At 50.4% G+C, this 10625-nt stretch overlaps 1 protein-coding gene across 1 annotated transcript; it reads right to left on the minus strand.

Annotated features, from left to right (window-relative positions):
- Window positions 1-3231: 3231 nt before the first annotated feature.
- LOC134166727 (G-protein coupled receptor 183-like) lies at window positions 3232-6772 on the minus strand. Its single transcript, XM_062624671.1, has one exon. The coding sequence runs from the start codon at window positions 6673-6675 to the stop codon at window positions 5617-5619; it is 1059 nt and encodes a 352-aa protein (XP_062480655.1). The 5' UTR covers window positions 6676-6772; the 3' UTR covers window positions 3232-5616.
- Window positions 6773-10625: the final 3853 nt, after the last annotated feature.

Below are 10625 nucleotides of genomic sequence, written 5' to 3' on the forward strand. Positions count from 1 at the left end.
TTGTGTGACACAGGTTTTTTTAGGCATCCAGAGAATACAGCATACTTTTCATGGAGGGGATTTGCAGTCCCTAGGAAATGCACGCTGGTTTTAGTAAAGCCAGGATTTGGTATTTTGAAATAGAAGTAGTTTCTACTATTAAAATTTCTCTGCTAGACTGGGAGTGTTGTCTTCTGAGACATCGGAGAAATTTATTGGGGACTTTCCTAGACAGTTGAGTGGTATTTCACAGTACACCCACAGTGAGGTTTGTAGTTGTGGAATCTGCCTGATAAGCCACCAGGTTCTCAAGCCTTAACTTCTTGCTTAGTTGCCTCTGTATCTACCAAAACCATTTTCCTCTCTCGAACCAAGTGTTAAAGGTTGCCTTCTACTTAGTGAGCACAGGGATTGACGGGGTTGGTTCAGGTACCAGCCTGTGCTGTCTAGAGCTTGTCGTTGCCTTTGTGAACATGTGATGGAGAAAATGGTCTCGATGTTTTTGTCTGAAACAGAACAAGCAAGCAAAACATACTGCAAGGTACTGGGCAAAAAGAAACAGGCGCTCCTTTTTGTGTGTATGTGTATGTGTATATGTATATGCATATATGTGTATGCATATGTATATATGCAGAGAGTGAGAAGATTCATGTATTGCTTTTATGAAATTAAGTGGAGAGACAAGTTTGTTGAAGAAAATTAAAAGTCTGTGTTAAAAGATAGATACCCATCTCATACAGTCTGTATTTGGAGTCTATATGCAGTTGCAAAGGCACTCAGATTTGAAAACACTCAGAACTACAACTCTGTTGTAGGGGAACTGCATCTCTTTCTGGATAAATAAATGCACAGTATTCATTTGAACTAATGGAGATTTTGATACATAAGTGTAATTAATGTCTTGTGTGGGTTCTTCCATGAGAAAAACCTAAATGAGATTACCATTCTTTAATAGTGTAGCCATAGTAATGTTTTATATAAATGAATATAGATACTATTTCATTACGAGAGTCACATAAACACACAAACACTTACATGTATTTATATATATGCATATTATATATATATATGCTGACTTAAAACATACTGGGTTTGGTTTAATTTTCAGTAGGGTTACATTTCTCGTCTGTGTATTTATAAAGGGGTGCTTTGACTTTAGGAAGTCCATTCCTAGTTGAACTCAAAGAGGGTATGTGCTACCAATAGTTTTCAGTCCAAACAGAGGACAAGAAGCGGATGATGGGAGCAGAGGAACAGTACAGCCTGATGAATGGGTGCCACTGGTGAGAATCTCAACAAATGGTAGTTCAGCTGTTTGTCATTTGATTTTTTTCCAGAGGAGAGTTTCAGAGGAAACGAGAGGTTAGGTGGGATCACGCGTGTTTGTAGGGGACTGTCTCTAAACCTGGATGGCAGCTTTGGAGAAAGCAGGAATATACATACTTCAAAAACAGGTGAAAAATTCCCAGATCATGGCTGAACTGGAAGCGGGACTTAGGCTTTTGACTGGAGATAAATAGGGACCATAAATGTCATTTAAGTTTAGCGAACGAGAGGACTTAAGGGTTTTGAGGGAGCTGGACTGAGCAAAAACAGAGAGATTCAAGAAAAGGAGCAAAGCAGAGGATGGGCTGCAAAGGACAGGTCTGCACTCCATTCTGTTGCCTGAGTCCCCTTCTGGCACCCCGTCCCAGTGGCAGAGACACCTGCTCCAGAAAGGACACAGCTCCTCATGTCCCACTGCTCTTCCCACCGAAGGTTATTTATAAATCCCCATGCCATAAGAGCAAACCACCTTCCCAGGGACACAAGTGTGCCACGTAAAGGAGGTGCATCAAGAGCTTGTGCTTTCACAAGGCTTGTCCTCTTCTCAGCGTTTGCTCTGATAAAGGCACACATGCACCTCTGAAAAGTTGCCCACATCGCCTGGCCCAAACAATCACCAGGGTTTGTTACTTGGTGGTCAGAAGCTTTTATTTTAAGTAGATGTGTGCGTTTTTACATGATGTTCTTTAACTGGCTTACAGAGGTGGATGCCACAACGTGCAGTAGCTTCAACTGGGGACAGTTTAAAGCACAGAATGAAGAGGTGTGTTGTACAACACAGAGAGTTTACCGACAGGTAATGCGTAACTACAACCAGGAGCTGTTGTCCCCCAGTGCCCTCCTGGAAGCTGGGAACCACTGCTAAGGGAAAAAACAGTGCTGGGTGAGCTTGAGGTGCTCATTTGCCACCAAGATGCAGCTTGTCAGGCAGGTTTTCTGCAGAGGTTCTGTCACCTTTCTGCTCCATTTGGTTGCCTGAGCCCTTTTGCAGCAGTTCAGGAGAAACCTGAAATACACTGATACGTGTGTGTAATACATTGTGTTAGAGGGGCTTGGCTCACAGGGGAGGGTTGAGTTACAGGGGTCACAGCATGAGTTTGCACGGAAAATCTCCGTTTGCACTGTGTATATGTATAATCCATATACATAGGTATGGTAGTGTCTTGTGAGCACAAAAAGTGTACTCACCGCCCTTAGATAAAAATTCATTTTTCCCTTCTCAGAAGACAGCATGGCAATAGTCTGCAGACTAGGGTGAAGCAAGAAAGACCTGCATTCTGTGCACCTATAGCTCTATACAGAGAGCTATCCTGCATCCCAGTGTGCTGGCGTGTGCTTGCCATGCATTTCACAACCACCCTTCTTACTAAATGCACCATGTTCCTGCAACACAGTGGACATGTGAGGGGAGCACCAGCTGCGTATCTTTATTTAGGTTTCCAGGCTTATTTTTGACCTCAAGGAAGGGTTTCAACTCCCTCTTCCAGCTTTGTCCCTCTCTTCTCTGCGCAGCAGCTCCAAGGAGGCTGCATTCAGGCCAATGGTAGTGTGTCCCCCCCGACCCGTGGCAGCGGCTGGGAGGGCTTCACAAGCGTGGGGTGCCAGAGAGGGAGCAGGAGGGGCAGCCAAGTGGAGCTGGTAGTGAAATGGGGATCAATGGTTCTCAGAGGGTTCACCTGTGGGACAAAGCAAGGAGCAGGAAACACACGAGGTGCTGGGCAGTAGCTGCTCGGCTGGTTAAAGGAAGCAGCATTGCGCAAGGAGCTCTCATCAGGCAGATGAATGAAGTGTAGAGAAAGGGTTACTGCGACTACAGACAAAACGCTCCTCCATTTCAGCGAAATGCTCTGTTTTCAAGTAGCTGGGCACACCCCCAGTTGGGGGAGCTGGTGTGACACAGAATTCCTCCCGTAGACAGTTCTCTGCCCATGCTCCTTCTGATCCATCCTACCCAAGTCCCTCTCCTCTCCACCACTTGGGTGTTCTCTTGGCTCCAGCTAGCTGCCTGCTGTCCCCGGGTGGGTACTTTCACCAGCAAAGGGCCGCTGGCTGGCATCAGTCCAGAGGATGGAGGCTGGATCCAGCTGTCACATGCAGCACTAAACGCAGCTATTCACCTATTTCTTTTTCCAAAGGTTCTTCCTGGCAGCAGGAGGGTGAAACACGGAGATACCTTTGTTACTAAAATACTTCGGAGAAAAACAGAACCCAATAAGGAGCAAACAAGGCTATGTTTATAGTCCACCTGTTTCTGAGAAGGCTTCCTCACAAACTTGCCTTTGCCTCCGCTGTGGGCTCCAGCCTGGCAAAGCATGTCTGTGCTGTGGTCTTGAGGAGGGCTGGCCACCACTGTGGACCTGTGCTCTGGTGTTCATGTGGAGGCTCTCCGAGATGGATAGCTACGTACCACTGTTCTCCAGACAGCCCCCACCAGCCACACAGGAATTCGGAGCTCTGCCCAGCACAACTGGGCGGTCTGAGGGGTGACAGTCACCAGCTCTGGATGGGGAGGTTCAGACTGGACAGTGGGGAAAATGTTTCCATACGTAGGGCAATGCAGCACCCCTTGGTGGTGGGGGGAGCCGCCTTGCATGGAGGCTCCAAGCCTTGGCTAGATGAAGCCATGGCCAGCCTGACACTATGCCAGCCACAGTTTGGCTTTGAGTAGGCTGTTGGATGACGTGAGGCAGAGAGGTCCCTTCCAGCCGACGCTTCTTTGACAGATTAATAGGGCAGCATAACTGTACTGCAACCAGCAGCCTAGCCAGGCTCCTGTAAGGTGTTCAGACCATTGATAGATTATTGCATATTAACTCCTCCTCATACACTGTGCTTTTCAGGACACAGGCTCTCTGCAGGCCAGCACTGGGGTCAGGCCCACTTTGGGGAAGACTCAGCTTTCTGAAAGGACCTGTCAGAGTCCCTTTCCCACCTGAATTATTTTAGACATCCCTCTTATTCAGCCTTCAGGATTATACACTTACCGTACCATAAGTAAAACGACCATCATCCAAAAGCTCATTTGTGCACATTCAAAATGAGAAAGGGCTGTACATGACTATTACTAACTTTCTAGGCATAAAGAAAGATTATTACCTGAGAGAGTTATTTGTATTAATCAAAAGTGTCCATTCAGGTTTACTTTTCAGCAGAATAAAGCTGCTGGCTTTGTTCCTCTTCATGTCCCTCTGCAGGTTTCTGTCCCTTCCAGCCTCAACCAGAAGAGCAGAATTCCCAGGAACTGTGAAATCCTGCATGTGTTTGTTTTATCATAGTCCTGTGACTTCAGAAAAGAGCCTAGGAAGTCCCTGCTCCTGATGACTTCCTCCTTATCGCACAGGCTCATAACTCCACGGGAACCCAACATGTAAGTTGCCCTTAACAAGTCTCTCGGACTTGTCAGGGCAACAGGTTCAAGCAAAGGTCAGTCAAGGTCAGGTAAGGCTACTCCTTGTCCCCTTTCCTCCACTCCCTTCAAGTAAGGGTGGGAGGGTTTCCCCAGCGAGTGCCCTCAGAGAGGGTTTGCAGCCCCAGCACCGGCATCCCCTTCCTGTCAATGGGTCCCAGGGCAACCACAGCGCTGTCAGCAGCGAGGAAGGGCGCCCTGGGGAAGGAGCAGCCGCCCAAGCAGCGGATGCATGCAGCAGCACTCCCAGGAGCTCTGCAGCTTCACATCCTCACCCCCTCCCTTGAGGAAGGGCTTTTCTGGTCTCTTTCACTGCTCACCCCATGCAGCACCTGGGTGCAAGAGCCGGGATGCTGAGCTAGAGGAGAGTGAAGGTGCTGTTTGTCAGTGCGGGTAAGGAGCTGCAGACAACTTTCTGCATGGAAGTAACATCCCAGCCTTTTCCTGAAATGCCCCGAGTACATGTGCTCCATGCCAGCTGCTCCAAGGCCCGTGGGGACACTGCCGCAGTGCTCCAGGGCAGGGAGGCAGGACAGCCATGGTGGTCACCAGCAGTCACCAGCCCCACAGGGAATGCAGATTGGGGAGGGAGGGTGGCGTGGTGCAGTGTTGAGAAACCCCCAGCTGGGTTTGCCATTGCACCAGCTACCTCCTCTGGGGATGGAATGAAAATGGACCACTCTGTTCTCCAGGATGGTGGTCCAGCAGTGCTGAGCACAGAGCCAGCCATGTGGAGCCAGGCAAGGCTGTGTCCCAGCTGGGTTGGCTTTGTGAGAGCCCCTGGCTTCAGGAAGGGAAGCGATGCAGCCTGTTGGAGGTGCTGGTTCTTGCAGCCCAACTCTAGCTCCTGCCCTCGGGGATGGTTCATAAGCTGCAGGCCAGAGCAAAAGGGAGGAGTTGTGCCACTAGACAGAGATGGAGCCAGGTTGCTGGCTGTGGCTGTTGCTGTCAGAGGGGGTCTTGGCAGTGGAGGAGGAGGTCATTGAGCCGCTGTTCCTGAAGATGCGGAGTAGCCTGCGCTTGTAGCCCCGGAAGGCGAAGAAGTAGATGATGGGGTCGATGCAGCAGTTGAGGTTCATGAATGCCACAGTAACTTGCAGGGACATCTTGAAGGCTTGTTGTTCACGGCAGGACGGCTGGTACAGGATCTTCCTGACCATGAACTGAATGATATTGAGGTGATAGGGACTGAAGCAGAGCAAGACAGCCAGCAGCACCACCAGGATGATGGTGAAGGCCCTGCGGTGGTGCCCATTCTTCACTGTCAGAGGGTTCTCCTTGGCTGTCTGGCAGAGTTTGACGTTGATCCTCACATAGCACACCAAGATGATGCCCACAGGCAGGAAAAATCCAATCACGCAGGCCCCCAGGAGCAGGTAAGGCAGCTTGGGAATCTCCTCAAAGTTGAAGTACTCCATGCACGTCAACTTGTCCCCCATCCTCCGCGTCATGGGCCGCAGGAGCAATGGCGCTGTCTGCAGGAACACCAAGGACCAGATGAGGACGCAGACACCCCTGGCACGGCTCATCTTGCGGATCCTGCTGGGGTGCTTGGTGCGCACCACGGCGATGTAGCGGTCCACACTCACACAGGTCATGAAGTAGATGCCCACATAGGTGTTCATGTAGAAAATGAAGGCTGTGACCCGGCAGAACCAGTCCCCAAATGGCCAGTCAAACTCCAGGACATAGTAGGCAATCCTGCCCGGCAGTGCCAGGGTGAAGAGCGCATCAGAGAGGGCCAGGTTCACCAGGTAGAGGTCGGTGGAGTTGAGTTTCTTCTTCCTGCGCTGGAAGGTGATGCAGAGGGCCAGGATGTTCCCGCAGGAACCAAACACCAGCAGGGCAGTGTAGAAGAGGGAGAAGGTGACTTTGGCAGTGAAGTGGTGGTTGTGCACATTGCAGCTGCTCTGGTTGCTGGAGGTGAGGTTGGCAGGCGAGAACACAGCCTCCACAACAGCCATTTCCACAGTGCCTTGTGAGCTCTTGCCCTCTCCCTTGGAGTAAGAACAGAGATGAAACTTGCAGCTTATTGATAACAGGAGTGGCACCCATAGGGCCAGCCCTCATTGCAAAGCAAAAAGCCAGTCAGTCCCCTGCTCCCTGCCTCCCCCAGCAGCACACAGCCCGAGTCATTTGGAAAAATGCACCTCTTGTGATTTCGGTGCGAGCGCCCCAACAAAGGCTGTGACTCATTGTGTTCTTGTCACCAGATCCTCTTATTTTGGGCTTTTTTTTTTTTTGCAAATCAATTCCAGAAAGGGAGGAGAGGAGATACCCTGTCACACAAACAAGGTCCCAATCTTGTCTGGTGGCAGCGATGTCTTTTATTCATCGAAATGGGGAGCTCCATTGAGAAAATGCCCAGAAAGCAGTGGGCGTGGGGAAGGGGTGATCAGGTGGGGCTGGGGGTGCAGAGGTGATCACCTCTGCTCCCCTTTGCAAAGAGCACCACCTTTGCGACCCCCGGGTTGGGACCAGAACAGGAGCACACCTGAAGGAATTCAAAGAGAGGAAAAATCCCGGCTTTCCCCAGAAATCTCATCGCATCCAAAGCGGGGAGAAGGGAATACACACCCAGCACAGAACCCCTGTGTCCCGCACACCCTCCCGCCGTTCATCCTGCTGCGGGACACGGCTCCGCACGCCGCAACGGGCCGGGGACCACCCGCACCTCCATCCCCCGCCTTCCCCCCCTCGCCCCCCGGCCCTGCGCTCACCCCACGGGGTCGCCTCCGGGCTCCACTCCGCTGGCGCGCAACAGCGGCGGGACGGGACGGGACGGGACGGGACGGGACGGGATTGTCCCCAGACGGCGGTGCTGAGATGCTCACACGCACACGCCCCAAAGAGAAATCAGGGCTCTAACCTGGGAGCGGAGGTGCCTCCTCCTTCTTCCCCTCCTTCTCCTCTATTCCTCCTTCTTTATTCCCCCTCCTTTTCCTCCCGGCCGGTGCTGGGGCGGGGGGGGCAGCCTCTTCGCCTCCCTGCCTGCACGCACCCGGCTTCGTTGTGAGCGCCTCTTGGGATTCGCTCACATTATAAAAGCACCCTGACGTCTGGGGTTTTTTGTTGTTTTTTCTTTTTTTTCTCTCTCTGTTCGGGTTAGTAAAAATGTGTGTTCTTTCTGGGTTTGAGGTTTTTCTTTTCAGTGTGTAAGAGGCATTTTGCTGCAGTGGGGGTTATTCTCAGTAGTGGCTGAGCTGGAGAAGATAAATGACTGTACCTGCACAGCAATCGCTCCCGACACCTGAGCTGACTTTGGGTTTTACTCTGAAAATTTCTACAAGGATGCAAAATGCGACTGAACAATGACAACAGCCCAGCTCTGGCCCATGTGCCATCCAGAGTGTTCAACCCTGGACACATATGCATGGCCAGGGCAGAACCATCAGACTATGGTACCTAAAAAAGTCAGGATGAATCTCCCATGGAGCCTATTGTGCCTGTGGCTGGTGCTTGTCAGGGCTCCCCAGGCTGTGGCAAAACCCAGATTTGCCTTTCATACACACACACAGAGACCACCAGACACAGCCCCTTGAGGCTAACCTGAGTGGAATGAGACAATCTGCCCTGAGTGGAAATACAGAATCACAGAATGGTCTGGGTTGGAAAGGACCTTAAGATCATCCAGTTCCAACCCCCCTGCCATGGGCAGGAACACCTTCCACTAGCCAGGTTGCTCAAAGCCCCATCCAAGCTGGCCTTGCACGCAGCCAGGGATGGGGCAGCCATAACTTGTCCTGGCAACGTGTGCCAGTGCCTCACCACCCTCATTGTATATTTTCATTATTAGGGTGATCTGTTGTCTGGTCAATGTAGGCCAAAGCCTTTTGTCTCAGTTGGAGCTCTCAGGGGGACAGAGCCTGCTCTGTCCCTGCAGGGTGCCGGGCAGTGGAGAGCTCTGATTGCCCACAGGCCTACATGCAGGTGCTGCTGGAGACTGGTACAGGCAACCAGTACATTTTCCCATGGGAGTGAGAGAATATTCCCCCACCCAGCACTTCCCAAAATGTTTGCAGAAGCTTAGGCTGCCCCATGGCCACCAGAATGGCCTTCCCCATAGTAGCTATTTAATGGAGACCACAGGGACTTTTAAATCCCAAGAGGATTTTATGCACTTCTTAGTGGTTTTAGGTTTTTTTTGGTGGTGGTGGTGATCATCTTGCTTGTTTCATTTTTTTTCCTTTCCCCAAAACTCATAATAAAGTAGGAAATTCCCATCACAGGACATTCAGGGCACTACCGAAAAATCCTGAGGCCAAGAAGTGTCAAGGTTAAGACTCCATTTAAGCTAAACTTACAGTTCCCTCTGAGCTAGTAAAGCTCAACCAATTCTTTAATTGCATAATATTCATAATGTTTTACAACACAGTGGCATTAAACTCCATACTAATCTGTGTACTCATGTACTGTGGGTCATTCATATAGAAATTACACAGTGACTGATATTGTCATGAATTATTACAAGTTGAAGGCACCTAGCAAAAGTAATAGTGAAAACTTGCTAACAACCATCTGTTGGAGAAACTTTTGTTGCTCTGAGGGTTTATATCTCATGCAGGAAGAAGTTTGCTAATGAGAGAATAATTGCTGAATAAATGATTTGTAATACTCCTTTAGTGAGATGGGGATTTACTACATGCACATCTGTCAGGAGTTAATCAAACTTGTGTGGGGCTCAAAGGTTCTTGAGCTGTTTCATGATGATGATGGAAATTCCTGATGGATGTAACATTAGGGAAGTGTTATGCCTGCAGAAATCCTGAACCTGCACTGGTGAGTGGATCCAGAACTTCCCTGTCATCTACCTAATGCACTGCATGGAATAGAGCTGTGGCTGAAATAAGTATTGATTGGCCTGAAGTCGGGGGTCACTGTAGCACTGATGATGGAAGAGCTGACTTTTTGCATGTGCTTTGGGATGCTTTGCTCCTGTCCGCTTTCATTATGCTCTCTCACTTGAGACTTTTATCTCTAGAGATTCACTCTTTCAAGGAAATAAATCCACGATGAAGCCAGGCAAAATGCCATCACCTTCCAGGCAGGTGCTGCAATGACTCCAGCTCGTCGCCATCACCAGCGCTCAGCAACGATAATGACGGATGGGGCATTTTGTGATGCAAATTCACACTTGGGACTTTCTCCATTCAGTCAAACACCCCCTTGTACAACCCCTCCTGTCCCTGGGGCTCTGCACTTCCCAGCAGGAAGGCATCACTGTGTCAACGCAGGGCTGGATAGAGGGGAGGCCTGGGGGGGTGAGCTCAGCCCCTGAGCAGAGGGTGAGGTCCTTCATAGGGAGGCAAGTGTAGAGTGGGTCACGGGGAGCCAGAGAAGGGAGATGCCCCATGTGGCATCACCAGCCTTGAAAACAGCAGAGAAGCCTGAAGGTCCAGGTGACAGGGACTTGGGAATAAGGAGGAGGGAAAACAATGCTGTCTGCCTGGTTTTATTTTTCTTTCTGCAATGCAGACGAAAGGAAGTGGCTTCTTCTTTTGTGCAAAACATGCTCCTGCCCTGCATGCAGCAGGTGCTGTGCTACAGGAGTGCAACCCAGCTCCACCCCTTTGCACAGGCAGCCCCACCGAGCCCAGCAATGCTGCACTGCACCACGGGTAACGGCCCCTTTCGGATGGGGGAGTGGGGCAGGGAGAGCCCATTCCCTGCCTTTGCAACACCAAGGTAGTTGGAAAGGGACCCCCCACCCCTGGCTGCACTGAGAAGCTCTGTCCACCCCAGTTTACAGCCATCTCATTTAAGAGCTGCTGCCCTTTACTGAGGGCAGAGGTTGGATGAAACCTGGTGTGGGATTTGGGGTTTGAGGTTCGACTTCAAAGCTTGGTCCAGGTTTTCTTCTGCCGTCCATATTTGCACAGAGCCACTTTTCCTTCGGCCTGGCAAGGATCAAGCA

The sequence above is a fragment of the Pezoporus occidentalis genome, unplaced genomic scaffold, assembly GCF_034315485.1.
Source record: "Pezoporus occidentalis ecotype Australia unplaced genomic scaffold, CSIRO_AGI_Poc_V1 ctg27, whole genome shotgun sequence".
Classification (NCBI taxonomy): domain Eukaryota; kingdom Metazoa; phylum Chordata; class Aves; order Psittaciformes; family Psittacidae; genus Pezoporus; species Pezoporus occidentalis.

What these genes read in the sequence shown, in the direction of transcription:
- LOC134166727 (XM_062624671.1), bottom strand. Translation starts at nt 6,675, where the DNA reads ATGGCTGTTGTGGAGGCTGTGTTCTCGCCTGCCAACCTCACCTCCAGC.